The 17,448-nt window shown below is 59.5% G+C and overlaps 1 protein-coding gene across 3 annotated transcripts; it reads left to right on the forward strand.

The window, feature by feature from the left end:
• The first annotated feature begins 11,516 nt into the window (after positions 1 to 11,516).
• Positions 11,517 to 16,745, forward strand: NKPD1 (NTPase KAP family P-loop domain containing 1). 3 transcript variants are annotated; one of them, XM_031963217.1, is made up of 4 exons: positions 11,524 to 11,625; positions 12,364 to 12,774; positions 14,055 to 14,186; positions 14,501 to 16,745. In XM_031963217.1, the coding sequence occupies exons 1-4, from the start codon at positions 11,553 to 11,555 to the stop codon at positions 16,465 to 16,467; spliced, it is 2,583 nt and encodes an 860-aa protein (XP_031819077.1). In that variant the 5' UTR covers positions 11,524 to 11,552; the 3' UTR covers positions 16,468 to 16,745. The 3 variants fall into 3 exon arrangements, with proteins under 3 accessions (XP_031819078.1, XP_031819077.1, XP_031819076.1); XM_031963218.1 differs by lacking the exon at positions 12,364 to 12,774 and having other exon boundaries at positions 11,517 to 11,625; XM_031963216.1 differs by lacking the exons at positions 11,524 to 11,625; positions 12,364 to 12,774 and having other exon boundaries at positions 12,999 to 14,186.
• Positions 16,746 to 17,448: the final 703 nt, after the last annotated feature.

A 17,448-nucleotide genomic window follows, 5' to 3' on the forward strand; every position in this document is an offset into this window, starting at 1 on the left:
AGGCAGGCTGGGCCTGGGTGTGCCTCAGTTTCCTCACCTGTGAAACAGGCTGGAGGACGGAAGGGCAGGCCTCCCCGCAGCGTGCACTAGGGTCCAGGTGAGTGGCAACGGCCCTCACACATGATCGCGTTTCAGGGCCGGCAACTAAAATTTTGTGGGAACACTTGGCCTGGAGGCAGGGGCCCAGAAAGGCTCGCGACCTCAAGTGATGCATCAGGAATATCGCCTGTGCTATCTTTATACCCAAAGACTGGACTTCTCGTGGGAAGGTGCTGAAGAGCTGTGGAGACAGCTGGCCGCACTTTTCCAGGAGCTTCCGTGACCGAGAATGCTGCAGAATGCTCAGGCATTTTATTATTAATAGAGCGGCTCACATTTGGTAAGGAGGCTCTGGGGTCTCACGGTCCTTAGCTTGGGTCAAGTAGCGGATCTTTCTGTGCTTCCCAGCATACAGCACGGAATGGGAATTCAAAGTCATTTTGGGGGAGGCGAGAGGATGAGCAAGATGCTCCATTCACAAGAGGAGAGGCAGGTTGGCGACAAATGACCTTGTGTAGGATCTGATGTTAGGCTGTGTGGAGGAGGGGTGCAGAACCCACCATCCCAGGGCAGGTGAGGGAGAGGAGGAGAAGGAAAACTTCCAGGTTGTGAATGGGGTGAGTAGAAAATAAGAAGTGGTGCTGGAACAGGTAAAAAGAACAGGGGACAGGATAATTTAAGTTGTTGATTTATGAGCAATTGGGACTTAGTAAAGCCAGAGATTTGGGCTCGCGAAACTCCTAGAGGCAGAGGCTCCACCCAGGTACAGGTGCTTGGGCACCAGGGCTGAGGCAGGGTATTGGAAACCAGACTGCAAGAACCCAAGACTTACTGGAGACTTCTCCAGGGGAGGTGTCCATTCAGCAACTTCATAGCCCCGGCATAGTAGGCTTGCAGGTTTGTAAGGGCTGGCTAGGAGACAGATCCCAGCTAAGGTGCCCTAGGATGGTGGAGATGGAGACAGTTCAGTAGAGAGCGTGGGAAGGGAGCCAGGGCTGGAAGAATGGGATGGGGGGTGGGTGCCGAGAGAAGGGCCTGTCCTCAGTGCCTGAGGCAAGGTGGGCTTATAGACATGAGTTGCCCAGATGGTCCTGGGGGCTGGGCCTAGGGTGCAATCTGCTCTTCCCTCAGGCTCCTTCAGGAAGGGAGGTGCCCAGGGTTGTTTAGGCCAGCCCAACCCAGGCCAGGGCACCCCACCCATGGGAGGGTGCAGTCTGATGGATGTGTCTCCTCTGGCTGGCCTAGAAACACCTGCCATATTTCTGTCCCCATCTATGTTGCCAAAATAAATGTTCTCCGGGAGCAGATTTCTTGGGAGCTGGAGGCAGCCTTCATTTCAGTTCAGGTATTAATCATAAATGCAGCCAACTGTTAGTCAGTTCTTTCATTGTCTCTTAGAATAGCCCAGTTAAGCTTTCTTAGAGGCCTCTCTCTTCTTGGTTCTGAACTCTTGCCACTAGTCCTTTGTCTCTGCCAGCTGTTCTCATCCTCCCTCTGGGTCAGGAACTTGCGTTTCCACCATTCTAGTGGCTTGTCCTTATATATGCTCTCTTAAAAGTGAATTCAAAGGTATGTTCAAGTTCATGGCATTTCTATCATTTTCAGTGACTTAGCACCTTGTTTCAAATTCTGTCCATAATATCTCCGCTTTCTTTTGATTTTAGAACATAGGAACCACTGACCTCCCTGACCTCTCAGGAGATGAGAACCCCAAAAGTGCATCCTGACTGTTAAAAAGGAGTGAAAACACCATAAAGGTGATGTGCTCTCCCTGACTTCTCAGAGGGAGATAAGCCCTGAAATGGGAAATCAAATCAGATTAGCGGGTTTCTGAAGAGGTTTACTCTTAAAAAACAGGAATACATAAATTTATCAATATGAGAGTGTACATAATTACATAAGCACATAGCTGCTTACAGGCTAGTAGTGATATAACAAATAACATATGAATCAACATGAGGGAATTATACATGTCCATAGAGTCCTAGAAATAGTCCAAAGGATCTATTGGCCATTAGTTCATGTGCCAAGGGATGTGTTCCTGCAAAGTTTAAGAATCTGCAATAGTCTCATCTTGTAGGGAATCAATGATTCCTGTTGGTTTTTCAAGTCTCCGGCAGTCTCAGCCGTGCTCACTTCAGTGTCAGATGTTTCTTAGATCTTTATTTTGAGTTTTCTCTTTTCTGTCTCTCTCAAGTGCTCGTTGCCACCCATTTGTTTTTCTTCCATCTGTTTCCTTCTGTCTGTAGGAATACAATGACCCTCAGGCAGTTAACTATCTAATTCCTTTTTCTTTTAGGTTTCTCATCATCATCAGCAGTACATTTGGAAGGGCTGTCTGGACACACCTGTTGGGTTAAGGCCTATATTCTCCCCAATTGTAATCTCTATCTGCTATCTGATTGCTTTTCTGTTGGTTGATCATGTAATCCCTTTCTGCCATGTGATTAGTTTTAGGCTGATTTATCACATTAAGTCCTGGCCTTCTAAAGACTCTCTGGGTATAACCTCATCTGCTATCATGCCCCATCTGTCTTTTATATGATATCTAGGAGCTGGGCCCTGCCTCTCATTTCCCTAGGTCAATCTATATTCCGAGGGCCCAGTGGAAGGCTGGGTTGCATTTTGGACATGGGGGTTCTGGGTTTTCTCTCACCCTGCCTTCTCATTCTATCTCCATATCTACAATGGGCTCTCAAACGTCCAACTTTTCCACACTGAAAGCATCAATGAGGTTTCTCTAGAAGTCCCGTGCCAAGAGGGACCCTGTCTTCCCATGTTCATCATAGTCTGGGCATAATTAGTATTTGTGCCCACTGTGGCCTGCCTTATGATCTCTAAAGGGGCATCTTAGTCTAGTCCCCATATAGCCTGGTTAGCTTTCTTTTGCAAACCTCATTGGCATTTTCCTTAGCCAGATGTCTGGTCATTATTTCTGTAGCTGCATTTTCTCCAATGGTTCTTGTGACAGCTGTTTGCAAACATCCACAAAATCAGCAAAAGGTTCATTGGGACCTTGCTCTAGTTTTGTGAAGAGCTTTACTTCCATCTTTCTGTCCGAGGAGAGAACCCCAAGCTTTTATTGCAGCCTTAGAAATGTGCTGGTACACTGTTATGGGATAATTAATCTGTTCTGAATTCTCTCCATACTGACCTTCACCTGCTAGTTGGTCAAAAGTGACTTGTACATTAACTCCTGTTTGCCTATTGCGTCTGGCTTAGAATCCTACATAATTCATGATACTCTAGAAAGCCACAACAAGTTTTGTCAAGTTCTAAACATCTCCTTGCTATGGATTTCCAATCACTCGGGTTAAGATTTCATAAAACAAATTATCTATTAACATTTTAACATAAGATGATGTAGCTGCATAAAAAGTGCAACCTTTTTCAAATCCTTACTTTTTCCAAATTAAAAGAAGTGTATCGTCTCCTTTTTGACCTGGACTCAATCTCTTCAATCACAGGGTATGCATTTATAAAATCAGATACATCCTGTCCTTCATTTTGCCTTAACCAATGCCTTTTCTAATCTTGTCACAGGCTCCTTAATAGGTAGTTCTGTTTGTGTCACTGCCTCTCCTTTCTTCTTCTTCCTCCACCCATGAAGAGTTAATTGAGGGAAGTAGGTCAGGGGATTGGGAATGATCTAATTTCTCCTGCTGTGAATTCTTATCTGATTCTTCATTCTTTTCACCTAGTTTAGTTGGCACCGCCCTCCTGCTCTTCTTTTCCATATTCTTATAACTTATGTAATTTCCTAAAGCCAGTTCTATTAAATTATATGTATTAATGTGTCTTTGGAAATTGAGTCAGGTTCATTATCATTGTAGTATTTACATAATTGCTCTCCTAATTTCCACTCATCTGGATCCAATTCTTTTCCATAGAGAACCAAGGACATGTGTACTGTACAGTTTCTAAAAGTTCAGTGATCTGCTCCCAAGTTACAATCAAACCTTGGCTTTTCATAAGTCTGACAGTGTTCTCTACACATTTTCCTTGAAGAGAAGCAGAAGGCTGTTTTCTAAACATCTGTCTCATTTTAGCTGAAATACTATTTTAGCTCTTTAACAAAGTTTCCTTCTTGTACTCGCCTAATTTCTGCATCACAGATGAAGGCTCAGTGGTCCCATGTTCAGGCGCCAAAATGTAATGTTCTTCTTTAAAATATAATGTTCTCTGGAAGCACATTTCTTGGAGAGCTTCTGGAGGCAGCCTTCGTTTCAGTTCAATGTAATAACCACCTCAAATGCAGCCAAGAGTTAAAATCCAGTCCTTTATTGTCTCTTCCAAAATAGCCCAGTTAGTTTTCTTAGAGGCCTCTCTCTCCTTGGTTCCTAGGGCTCTTGCCGCTAGTCCTTTGCTTTTGCCTCTGCCTCTGCCAGCTTCAGCCTCTCATCCTCCCTCGAATCCAAACTTGTGAATCTCCCGATGTCTCTAGTGGGCTTGTTCTTATATTGCGCTCTTAAAGGTATGAACTCTGTTAAAGGTGTGAACTCTGATGTGTGAACTCTAATGTGTAAATTAAGTACCTAAGCATTGTCTCTATCAATTCTAGCGACTTAGCACCGTGTTTCAAGTTCTGGCCCATAACACCCATTCTTTGCTGCTAAGGGGAGCCCTAGGTGAGGACACCCGATCCCAGGCCCAGAAGCAAGAAAGGGGCAGGAGGGCCTCCCAGGCTCCTTCCACTTCCTGTCAGTTCCCAGGACTCCCCTAAGTACCCCTGGTTCTGGAGGATCACCAGCTTTTCAAGGAGCTTTGCCTTGATGGTCTGAGCCACATGCTCCTCCACAGCCCTTGGCCCCAGGCCTGCCATGGGCTCCTACTGAGGGTTCAGGTAGAAGGATATCAGGGTCCCTGCTGAGGAGGGCCAGGAGCCCCATCGTCCTCTATGGCTTCCTGGTAGACCTTTGGGGGCCCCTGAGGCTGGGGCTTATGGGCAGACCCTGGCTTCCAGTCTGGGCTTCTCTGGCTTGCTGTGTGACCTCGGCCACCTACCTGGCCTCTCTGGCACTTTGAGGGGTGGAATTAAAGGTGCCTGCAGGCTCTTCCAGCTCCAGAGCCCTTCCCTTTCCTGCTCAGTCACTTGTCTCTGATTTCTCCTTTGTGGAGGGAAGGAAGTGCCTGGAATTGGTGGCCCTAAGTCCCCTTCCCCCTCCTCTCCTAGGGGCTGAGGGCAGGCTTGGCGGTCCTGGAGGGCATGGGCTTCCGCGTGGGCCAGGGCCTGGCCGAGAGGTGAGAGCCAGGGCTGTGGCCCCTGGGGACTTGGAGGGCTCAAGACCTTCTCCAGGGGAGGCCCCCAGGTGGTCCCTAGGTCCTCCCTGGGGTACTGGGAGCCAGCAGGGGTGTGGGTGGTAGGTCTTGCCCCATTCTCGAACCTTGGGCCCTGGCCTCCCTCCTTCCATTCGCTCTCCAGCTCCCCGGCTGTCCAGCCCTCTGCAGCCCAGGGTCAGAGCCCATGTTTCTCCCAGAGCTGCCCAAGGGGCCCTGGCCTTCGAGAGGAGCTGGACACCATCAAGTTCCTCTGCAGGGACCTCTGGGGGGCTGTGTTCGGGAAGCAGACGGACAACCTCAGGACCAACCACCAGGTGGGTGATGGAGAAGCCCTGCCACGTGGCCCGGCCTCCCTTCCTCCCCAGTCCCAAGAGTCTTGGCTTCCCTTCCCTTGGGGCCCGGTGCAGAGAGTGCTAGCTCAGTCAGGAAGAATGGAGGCCACACTCGGCCTCCCACACTTGGGCAAGGCCCTTCCCATCTGTACAATGGGAACCATAGCCTCTACCTCCCAAAGGTGGTTGTGAGGCTCAATGAGATATTTGCAAAGAGCTTGGTCTGGCACACAGTAGGGGCTTAATAAATACTAGTGTTTCCTCTCTCCTTCCTCTCCCAGTGTCTCATTTGTAAAATCAGGATAGTAATCCTTCCAAAACCGAGATCACGGCTTCAGGCCCCCCTGCCCTGCCTCCAGACAGGCCCGCCACCGCTCCTGGCCTGCAGGGAGTTAGTTCATACCGGAGGGCACCCCAAGCATCCTGGGGTCAGAGCCAGGCCCTGCTGGGACCACCGAGATCGGCCAGAGCTCCTGTTCTGTCAGGAAAGGGACAGAAACTGGGGACGGAGCAGTGGGAGCCTCAGTGCCGTGTGTGTTTTCCCTAGAGAGCCCGAGGGTGGGGCACTTAGCAGCAGCCTCTGTGGACCAGGAACACCCCTTAAAGATGGGGGCCTCTTAGGCATGTTCCCTCAGCACTGGGAGGGGCCCTGGTCACACAGTGGCTGATGCCAGCAGGCCGAGGCTTGCAGCCGTCTGGTCAGTTTGTGTTGGCAGTCAGTGGGGGTGGCACAGCCGACGCCTACAGGAGAGGAAGGGTCACCCCGCCCACCTGCCTCTGCCCTGCCTGGGGCTCTCGAGGGCAGCCCTCAGGAAACCCTGGTTTGCTGGGGGGGTGTGCATATGTTTCTGTGTGTCTGTTTCCATGTCCATGTCTCTGTGTCCATGTCCATATCTGTCTGTTTCCATGTCTGTCTGTGTCCGTGTGCACACTGGGGTCGAGGCAGTCACCCAAGGGCAGCTAGGGGCGGCAGTGGCTGAAAATGGTATGTTCTGGGAGATGAAGGGCGCAGGGTGGGCCAGGAGGGCGGGACACCCGCCACTCGGGCTCCCCTCCTTCTCGCTGGAGGAGAATATTCCCTTGGGCCTGCCTCCGGCCAGGCAGCCCAGGAAGTCACACTCGGCACCAAAGGTCTCCGCTGCTGCTCGCTGGCCGAGCCAGGACACTGAGGGCTGGGCGGCTAGCTGGAGGCCCCAAGGGAGCGAGGGGCCGAGTCTGGCCAACTTCTTTGTCTTCGAGGGAGCCTCAGGAGCTGCCTTCAAGGGCAGGGGTTGGGCAGGGAGGGGCAGGCAGGAGGCCCCCCTCACGGGCACTCCTCCCTTCTAGGGCACTTACATCCTGCAGGACAACAACTTCCCTTCCTGACCCAGATGGCCTGGGGCCAGCAATATCTGGAGGAAGCCCCCAAGGTACTGGGAGAACAGGTGACCAGCCTCCCTTCTCTGCTCCTGGGGTCCTGGGAGGTCTCCCCAGCCCTCCACACAACAGCTTCGACTCTAGTGCCCGAGGCCTTGGGGGTGCTTGGCCCCTCCTCCCAGGCAGGCCCCATCAGGGTTCAGGGACTAGCCCCTTTGTCCTGGGCTCCAGGATGCCGCTGAGCCCTGTCTTTCTCCTCCAGTTTCTTGCCTTCACCTGTGGTCTTCTCCGGGGACCCTCAGCTCCCTGGGCATCAGAGCTCTGTCACAGCCAGCGTGACCTCCCTGCCTGCCTGTGAGTCCCCAAGGGTCAGGGCAGGGAGATAGGAGGGCAAGTCAGCGGCCCGTGGGGCAGGTGCCTACCTTCCTGGTCTCAGCCGGGCCATACTGGGGCAGCCTTTGGCTTTCTCCACCTCCCAGAAGGGTGGCGTGACTTTGGCCCAGGTCACCCCCATGGCCAGGGCCCCTGCACAACTGGTGCAGTGGGAGCCATTGGGCCCAGCCCTGTCCTTGGGGCGTGAGGGACAGGGACCCAGAGAGTCTCAGGCACAGGGGTTCAGCCATTTGGGCCCAGCCGTAGCCCACTAGTGTGTTCCCCTCCTTAACAGCTGCCCTTCCTTGTTCTAGGCAAGTTCCAGGTGGTGATCCAGAAGGCTTGAGGGCCCCAGGTCCCAGCACTGGCCCTTCTGCAGAGGCTGGCCCAGCTCAGGCCCTTGGGAGCTGGGATCAGGGCCAGCGGGAGGACAGGGGTCCCCTTGTTGCTCAGGGAGAGTGCTTAATACAGACTGACCACAAGCGAAGGAGTGGGTGAGGCAGCGTGTCCGTGCCCAGGACACAGATGGGAAAAGGAGCTTCTGGAGGGAAGTGGCTGCCTCAGGGCCTTGGATGGCTCCTCCTGGGCCCTCAGCTTTGAGGAGTTTGGCATCTTGGGGTCCAGGTGGGCTTGTATTGGGGGCAGTCTGTGTCCCTTCTACAGTCCTTGACCAGGTCGTCAGGGAACCCACCACCCAGGCTGTTGTGGCAGCTCAGAATTTTTAGATGTTTTTCTTCCCAGAGGCCCAGAGCTCAGCCCCATGCCTTTGCTTCTTGTGCCTCCCAGACCTGGGCTCCTTCCCAGGCTGGGCCTCCCATGCCGGAAGACCCTGAGGCACCGGCACTTTCCCTCCAGGACTCTCCCCTCATTGTGCTGGCGCAGTATGGTCTACAACCTCCAACCGTCCCGGTCCCCGGCTTGTGGACATCCCCCTTCTGTGCCCTTTCCTGCAGTGGGGCCCAGAACGAATCCTGCTCCCCGTGTGGTGGGAACCCTGCAGGGGCCCGGGGTGGGAGGACCCCCAGCCAGGGTCATTCTGCAGGGTTCTAAGAAGGTCATGAGGGAGACTGGATCAGGCACCATCAGCCCTGGGGGCTGCCTTCCCAAAGGGGGCAGGGGTGGTGTATGTGTCACTCCCCTAATAAAGCCTGTTCCTGTACCCCAAGAGCCTCAGTTCTGCCTTTCTCTCCCCCCACTCAGTGCTTCTAGGACCTTGGGAGCCCAATAATGAGCAGACTCAGGGAGAGCCTGGGGAGGAGAGCTGGAGGCTGGGCGGGGAGGGCTCCTTGGGTGTGGGCAGCGCCTAATCCCTTCCCCTCACGCTCCCACTGACAATGGGTACCCAGCCGAGCAAACAACAAAGGTCCCGCCCACAGACACAATAGAGGCCACAGGTGTGCATCCAGAACAATGGGGAGGGGCCTCCCGTCCCACACCCTGGCAATCGGGACCCACCAAGCTAGGGACTGGGGTTTCTGCCCCAGAGCTGAGGCCTGCAGGGAGGGAGAACAGAGGCTGTGGGGCGGGGAGGCTTCAGTACTCAGGTTCTTCTGGCACTCTTGGGAGGTAAATAATGGAGGCCGTACCCCAGCTTAGTCCCAGGAAATCAGCTCACAGAAGGGCGCAGGGCCTGGGGTGGGAACTTAGGTCCCATCATCCCCCATCCTGGATCAGGCGGTTCAGATCACCCCAACCCAAGTTCAGTGCCCACCAGGCCTAAGTGCCCAGTGCGGACCTCCCCGGAGGCTGTCCTGTCTGGCCAAGGGGCCAGGGCCCAGTGGGGTTCAGTCATTTGCCCAGTGTCACCACTGGGGTTCACCCTCACAGTTGGATTCGAGTCTCATTAACAAATTTAGAGTAGAAAGGAGCTGAGCTCTCTATTTACAAACAAGAAAGCTGGCTCTGGTGGAAGGGGGCTGGGCCAAAGTCGCCCGGCTGGGGGCGGCAGGTGCTGCACTGTGGGCAGGGGGAGGCCCTCAGTCCGTCACTGTCCCCCGGAGGTGGGCATGAGTGAGGAAGGTTTGCCCTGCCTTAGCCCATGGTGCCAGCTGATCTAGCCAGGAGGGCCTGGGGCCAGGAACCCCTCTGCTAACATGGAGTCAAGACCCTGGATGTCCCTAACATGTTGGTGCCGTGGCAACATCTCGTCTGCCCCAGCAGTGGGACCTGATCCTCCGGCCTTCCCAGCCCCAGAACCAGCTCCGAGGAGCCCCGCTCTGGGCCGCACCAGGTGCCAACATGAAAAAAAGGGCTTGCCTCTGGGTATATACCCCAAAGACAGGTTCAGCGCCGGGCCCGTGGCCCAGGGCACCCAGCCGACGATCTCAGGGGTCCTCTTGGCCCCAGCCACCCAACCTCCCTCTCTCCTGTCCAGGCTGAGGGTGGAGGTGAGGGGCCCCGTTGAGGGAGGAATGCCCGTGCTGATAGGCATCCAGATCGCTTATCTAGCCCTGCTGTGGAACAGAGGTGGGCGTGGGGCAGTCAATTAGGGAAGCTTCCCGGGGGACCATCGAGCCAGGTGCAAGGGAGGTTGGGAATATGCCTGGTGCAGGAATGGACCAGGGAACAGGGCGGTGAACTGAGGACTTGAGTCAACCTTTTGTCTCCCGAATCTGATTGGGGGTGTTTAGAAACCAGGGAGCAGGAAGGGCTGGTGAGGGTCTCAGGTGCCAGGGAGGACGAGGACTCTCAGCTTGTGGTGCATCAAGGGAATGGACAGCATTTGGGAAGCTCCTGCCAGGAGGAGGCCAGTCCAGCGGGTTCACTCACTCCCTTCCCCTTTCCCTCCAGCTCACCTGGAAGGAGGACGGTCCTCCCTCCCCTACATCCCTGTTCCTCCCGACCAGGGCAGTCCCATCACCCATTGAAGTGAGGCGGGGGCAGGGAGGAGGGACAGGCCAGATGCCCACGGTAAGGGCCAAGGAGGCGGGCAGCTGCCACGGATGGAGCCCAGCGGTCACCTTGGCAAATACAACCAGAAGGGAAACGGGTGGGGAAACGACACATGGAAGGGCAGAACGAGGGCTGCCTGGCTAGGAGGGAGGGCTCCTAGCAAGGGAAAAGGAGGAGCGGGGGTGAAGGCCACGGCCTGGCCAGGATGCTGCCCCCTCGCCAGGCCTCAGGCAGCTGGGGGACCCAAGTCACGTCTCATCGGGCAGTCGTGGGGCCCAATCAGCCCGGTTTCCCCCCGCCCTCTCCCCTCCTGCAGCTCGGCCCTCCTGCTCCCCCCTCGGCCCTCGCCTGAGCCTGGGCCGGCTCTGACCCGGGTCCCTAAGGAGCACGCCCGGGCGCGTCCAGGGCCCATGCGTGGGCGTCCTGTGACTGGCTTGGGGCAGGGGTGGCAAAGGGAACATCCCTTTAGCTGGTGAGGCGGAGGTGGGGGGAGGACCGTTGGGCTGGGTTCTTTAAGGCTTCTCTGGGCCCAGCCACTCAGGCCAGTGGGGCCCAGGATGCGGCCAGCTCCGGGAGGGACCCGAGGGCGCTGCTGAAGCTGCCTCCGACCAGGTACGGGGCACAAAGGGAGAGGGAAGGGGGCACGGGGCTGGGAGGGGGGAGAGAACCGGGGGACGGGGGCGGGGGGGAAGAGGGAACAAGGGGGAAATAGGGACAGGACAGGGAGGCAGAAAGGAGGGAGAATGGGAGCAGAAAGGGAGAGGAGGTAATGGGGGCAGGTCCCCCCACCTTGCCCGCCCGCTTGCTTCGCACTGAACCCCACTTATGCCTCCAAATCTGCCCCTCTTCCTCGAGCTGTCACTTCTCTGTCCCCGACTTGAGCTCTCCCTCCCCAGACTTGCCCGTCACTCACTGCCTGGAACTTCAGCCCGCCCGGCACGGCCCGAGCTCCGGCCTCCTCCTCCGGGCTCCCTCCTCCTCCTTAGCTGGCAATCCTCTCCCAACTGCCCTCATCCTTTAACTTTCCTGGGGGAGACACCTTAAGGAGGTTGGAGGCCCCAACCTGAGAGAGCTGGAGAGGAAGGACTGGCCCCTTGCTTGGCTCCAGGTCCCAGGCTTTCCTCACACAGACAAGAAAAACAGGGGCTGGGGGTGCCCAAAGCGTGTCCGGGACCCCTCACAGTGGAGGGAGTGCATCCCTCCTGAGCCTCTGCCCTCTCCTCCCCAGACGGCGCTGGACTTTCCATGGCCAGGCCCTATGCGGCTGTGGGCGCCGCTGGGATGATGCCCTCCGTGGGCCAGGCTCGCTTCCGACTGGATCGCTTTGTGGACCCTGACAGCTGTCAGGGGAAAGGTAGAGGGTGTCCCCCCGGGCCCGGACCACCTTGATCCTTCCCAGGGGGAGACAGACTCATTGGGACTCGGGGCTGAGGGAGAAGAGGGAGCTTAATTTGGTGGGGAGGAGGTGGGTGGCGGCGTCAGCCTGGCGGGGGGGGGGGATGGCAGCAGGGGTCGCTGGCCCGGCATTGGTTTGTCAAAGCCGCAGTTTGAGGTGCTGAAAGGGATGGGAGTGACGGACCACCAGCCAATGAGGACCCTGATGGAATAGCATCTTCTCCGGGCTTCTGGGAGAGGGAAATGTGACCAAGGGGCTCCAGGAGCCCCTGACCTCCTCTGCTGGGGTGAGGGGAGGGCAGCTGCCCCTCATTGCCCCCCCCTTCTCTCAGACTTCTTTGTGGGGCACCCCTCGTGTACCCACTGCCACCAGGACTTCCTCCAGTACCCCAATCCCTCCTTCAGACCCTCTTTTCTTTCGGGGGAAGAGGCCGGAGGCCCAGAAGGCTGCTCCTCTCCAGCCCAGTTCGGCCACCTCTTCTCAGGCGCAGGAGCCTCAGTCCTCATCCTCTGCTGCGGCCTCCACTTGGCCCTTCCCCGTCATCTCCGGAGACCCTCCCTCTCCTCCTCCCTGTGCAGGAGGGGTGGGGGTCTGACTTCTACTTCTTCCCTGGATGAGCGGGCATCTCTCTGCCGCTCGTGCCCCCCTCGGTCCTCGGCACCGACCTGGTCATCGCCTGGTCTTCCTTCTTTCTAGGATTCCGTCACCAGCGTCGCCAAGAAGGAGCGGCCTTTCGGCCTCCCACCGTGGGCTCTGCCCACCATGCTCACAGGCCACACCCAGGGAATGCCCGGGCCTGGTCACCCTCCTTCCAAGCCCCCAGGAATGGAGGCTACTGGCTTAGGCAGCCGGGGGCCACTCCCATGCCCCCAAAGCAGGTGCCCCTGCGGCAGCGGCACTGTCCGGGTGAACACCGTGCCAGAGGCTGCCCCACGGGCAAAGGCCACGAGACAGCGCGGGACCATCCGGGACCCGGACCCCCTCCCCCTCCGGCTGCCATCTTGCCCCCCTCTCCGCAGGCTGACACCGTCCCGGAAGTCCGGGTGCCCAGCCCTGCCCGGCCCTTCCCAGCCCTCGGAGCCTGTAGCGGCGGCTCCTTCTCCACTGGTACTTCTCGTCCCTCGGACCCTTCTAGGGGCTCCTGGCTCTGTCCCTTCCCCCTCCGCTCCCATGCTGTGGGAACCTCTTGGTTTTCGGGGCAGGGCAGCGTCCCCCTCTCCTCATCTCGGCTGCTCCTCCATGTCTGCTCCAGGTTCTGGGCCCAGCTCTGGGCCGTGGGGCCGCCGGTTCCTTCGGGGGCTGCTCCTACTCTGGGAACCCTGGCCCGGGCTGTAGGTCACTCACTGCCGCCATGGGGTCTGGGCTCAGGAGCTGTGAGTCCTCCCCCCACTAAGCTCTCTGACCATTCCCCCCCGCGGCCCTTCCCAGCCTCCAGCCCCTTGGCCGAGCTCCCATTTCCCCATCTCCGTCGGGCGCCGTCCGGAGCCCGTGAGGTCCTGGGGCTGCACGTCAGCCCCAGGTGGGCGAGCCGAGCTCAGGAGGGCGAGGGTCAGGGCCCGGTGGGCGAGAACTCGGCCGCAGGTGGGGCTCGGCTCACTCTCCTTGCATCTTTCCCGGCTCTTCTCCCCCCAGGTGGAGGCCCTTAGCGGGGCGGCCTCTGCTCCTGGGCCCAAAGGCCCGGTGAGATCCGGCACTTACTCTCCCGAGTCCTCCGGGACTTGGTGTCCGCCTCCGTTTCTTGCTTCTCCCTCTGACCTCCGGCCCCAGTGGGGGTCTCAGGCTCGCGCTGGGCCCTTGGCCCGAGTGCCCTCCTAGCCGCTCACACCCACCTCCAATGCTCGTTTCTCCAGGAAGCACCCCAGGTTTCCTTGGCGACCAGCTCACCCAGCAGTTCCCGATCCCTAACGCTGGTTCACATGGCCATGCTCCCCCACAGGGAGGCTTCTGTGCTCCCGTGGCCTCCTGGGCCGAGGCTCCTGGGAAAACTCCGGGCTCAGGGCCAGATGGGGGCCTTGGTCACACCCCAAGCACAAGGAGCCTTCTGGCCTCCACCTTCAGGGCCAGGACCAGTCTGAGGAGCCACCTCTGCCCGGGGAGAGGAGGCCGGGGTCCGGCCGGGTGCTGGCTCCCGGCGCAGGGACCGGCCTCGGGGGCTCTGGGGGACTGGGGCTTCCCGGCTCGACGGCTCTTGCTCCTGCGCTGCAGCTGGCGATGGGGGCAGGCGGCCTGGGGCTGGCGCTCTGGGATCATGTTCTCCTGTCCGTGGCTGCTTCTGGGGGAGCCGGCTGCTTTCTCGGGCTGTCCCTGGGAGGCGAGCGGTTGGGGGACGGGAGGTGGGGGTGGGGCGAGCCTCGGCCCCCGCCTCACGGCCCCCACCTCACCTGCAGACATAGTGACGGAGGACGATGTCTACTGCAACTGCCTGTCCAAGACGCTGTGCCACGTGCCCACGCCCGTGACCGTGGGCTTCTACGCGCCCTTCGGCTGCCGACTGCACATGATGCTGGATAAAATCACAGGTGGGTGGGGCCACCTTCGGCCTTCGCTTCCCTTTGTGGCCAGTCACCCTGAGTCTCCCCACTTAGCGCCGACCCTTGGCCCGGGTCCACCATGACCCCGGCGTCCTCTGAGGGGAGGGCCGGGGCTGCCCTGACCCTCGAGCTGCCCATGGCAGGCCAGACCCTCACCTCGGCCAGCCCTCTCTAAAGGGGTTCGGTCCCTGCTGCTCGCTCCAACACCGGCAGCCCCCGGGCCCGTGCCCCTCTGCAGATCCCCCCCCCCCCCGGGTCTGGTCCCTGCCCCAAGGCCCGGCTGACGGCCCCCCCTCTCCCAGCCCTCATGCAGAAGGAGGCGGCGCAGCGGGAGGCGGAGGAGCTGCAGCAAGTGCGCTGGAGGCCACGGCAGGTGCACGGTTGGGGCTTCCCGAGGCTGCTCTGGTACCTGGTCTTCTACCAGCCTGTCATCACGGAGCTGCACCTGCGCCGGAAGAACGTGCAGTTCCTGTTTGTGCGCTTCAGCGCCTGGCAGTACGCAGGCACCGACAAGCTGTGGGCCGGGCTGGTGACCGCGCTGTGCGACGGCATCCGCGAGCACTACGGGGCGCTGCCCTTCAGCCTCTACACTGTGGTGGGCAACAAGCCGGCCGTGGCACCCGACTGCTGCCAGCGCGAGTGGCACTGCCGGCGCCGCGTCTGCCTGGTGCTGCTGGCGCTGGCGGCGGCGCTGGCGCTGGGCGTGGGGCTGCTCTACCTCTCCATCAGCGGCCGCGCGCCCGGCAGGGAGGGGGGCGCCCACGGCAGCCTGCTCAAGGTCTTCGGGGGCGCCGCCACCACGCTGTCGGGCTCGGGCCTGCTGATGGCGCTCTACTCGGTGGGCAAACACGTGTTTGTGAGCCAGCGCAAGAAGATCGAGCGGCTGGTGACGCGCGAGAAGTTCGGGAGCCAGCTGGGCTTCATGTGCGAGGTCAAGAAGGAGGTGGAGCTGCTCACCAACTACCTGCGCTTCCTGGAGATCTTCCAGCGGCGGCGGCTGCGCGTGGTCCTGGAGGTCACGGGCCTCGACACCTGCTCCTCTGAGCGCGTGGTGGGCGTGCTCGATGCCATCAACACGCTGCTCTCCGACGGCCAGGCGCCCTTCATCTTCATCCTGGTGGTGGACCCCCACATCCTGGCCTCCTGCCTGGAGAACGCCAGCTCCATGAAGGGTGTGGCCGACAACGGCTACCTCTTCCTCAACCGCACCGTCACGCTGCCCTTCTCGGTGCCCATCATGGGGCGCCGCACCAAGCTGCGCTTCCTGGAGGACGCCGTGCAGAGCCGGGACGACCTGCTCTACCGGGCCATCAGCCGGCAGCTGCGGGGCAGCCAGAAGGGGGAGCCCCCCGCGGCCGAGGGCGCTGAGCTGCTGCACGTGGAGGCGGCGGGGGGGCAGGAGCAGGGCATCGAGGCCGAGGCCGGGCGCCGCATCCGCGAGGCCCTCTTCTGCCTGCACGACGAGCGCGACTGTCTCTACGAGTACATCCCAGACAACGTGGTCTCCATGCGGCGCATCGTCAACACGGTCCCCATCACCGTGAGGCTGCTGCATGAGCACCAGGCCCGCGGCGAGGGCTCTGGGCCCACGCCGCGCCAGGCCGTGGCCTGGGTGGTCCTGGCCAATCAGTGGCCCTGCCGCCTGAGCTGGGCCCTGCAGTGCCTCGAAGACCGCCAGCAGGTGGAGGGGGGCCCGGACCCCCAAGCTCTCCTCTGGGGCATCTTCCGCGACAACAGCCGCGAGCTCCACACCATGACCAAGGCCCTGCAGAACGTGGTGGACCTGGACGGGGACCCCGAGCTCTTTGCCCGCTTCCTGGGCGTCGACTTCCCCTTCACCGTGGCAGAGGCCCAGAGTCTGCTCTGCTGCACCGTCAATCTAGACCACTCCATCCGCCGCCGCATGGGGCTCATCCGCAGCATCCGCGCCCTCGACCCCCAGGGCGGCGACCCCCGGGGCTCCGGCTCCCACCCAGAGAAGCCTTCCTCCCCACACCGGGACCAGCCCTTCCATGTGGGCGGCGACCCCCGGGGCTCTGGCTCCCACCCAAAGAAGCCTTCCTCTCCCCACCGGGACTGGCCCTTCCATGTGGGCGGCAACCCCTGGGGCTCCGGCTCCCACCCAGAGAAGCCTTCCTCCCCCCACCGGGACCGGCCCTTCCATGTGGGCGGCGACCCCCGGGGCTCCGGCTCCCACCCAGAGAAGCCTTCCTCCCCCCACCGGGACTGGCCCTTCCACGCGGGTGGCAAGGCAGGCGCCGTCTCCTGAGCTGGGGGTGACCTAGGCAGGACAGAGTCCCATCCCGCTTGTTCCTGGACGTAGAGATGGTGGTGGCGCGAGTCGGGGCCCTGGCTGGCAGTGAGAGGCCGTCCTGCAGACCGCCCCCGTGAGTGCGCTGGACACGGGGCCCCACTTTTCCAGCTCCCAGTGAAGCAGTGTTATGAACTCGGGCCTCGAGTGGTCTCCCAGCAGTTGTGTGTGTGCGTGGATGTGTGTGTGAGCGCATGTGTGGGAGACCCACTGGAAACCCCCTCCTCAGTGCAATAAAGACGTGTCTCAGTGAGAGTGGGCTTCAGAGCCGGCCCGTGAGGCGCACAGTCCCAGGCAGGCCCCACCAGGGCGGAGCACCCCCCACTCAGGGTAAACTGGCATTTCTGAAGGATGCTGCGTCCCAGGAAGAGGAACTACGATGGGGGAGGAGGGAAAGACACTCGCCACTCACCTCCCAGCCCTGGGGCTACCTGCCCAACCAGTTCTTCTTTCGGGTTCACAAAGGGTGGGGCACTCAGGGATCAAATGGGGGGAGGGCCGTGACATCATCCCCACTGCCCGGGGAACAGGGGGGAAACACGCACCCAGCCCCAAGTCAGTCACTGTGGGCCCAGCTTGGAGTCGGGGGCTTTGCCTCCATCTCATAATCGCACCCTGGGGATGGTCAGGGTGCCGGCAGCCCAGGACAGCCTCTAAACCCCAGATGTTCTGCACAATCTAAGCTCAGGCTCACCCCTCACTTCAGATGAACACAAGGGTGCCCTTGGGGGCCAGTCCCCCTCCCCCCAGGCCCAGGTGTGAACGTCCCGCTCTAACCCCACTGCAGTGCAGGGAGCCTGGTGGGGCCATCCCCATCGCCCCATCACGTGGCACCTGGTGGCCGCTTCTCTTCCCACAGGGCCTACGCTCACAGATGGGAAATGTGCCCTTTCTAAACGAGCATTTCCATTTGACCTCCTGGGTCACCAGAGAAAGAAG

Source organism: Sarcophilus harrisii, chromosome 3 (assembly GCF_902635505.1).
Source record: "Sarcophilus harrisii chromosome 3, mSarHar1.11, whole genome shotgun sequence".
NCBI classification, from domain to species: Eukaryota; Metazoa; Chordata; class Mammalia; order Dasyuromorphia; family Dasyuridae; genus Sarcophilus; species Sarcophilus harrisii.

Coding starts and splice junctions, on each gene's coding strand:
- NKPD1 (XM_031963216.1), top strand. CDS start 13,502: ATGCTCGTTTCTCCAGGAAGCACCCCAGGTTTCCTTGGCGACCAGCTC. Junction 14,187..14,500: donor GATGCTGGATAAAATCACAG/GTGGGTGGGGCC, acceptor CCCCTCTCCCAG/CCCTCATGCAGAAGGAGGCG.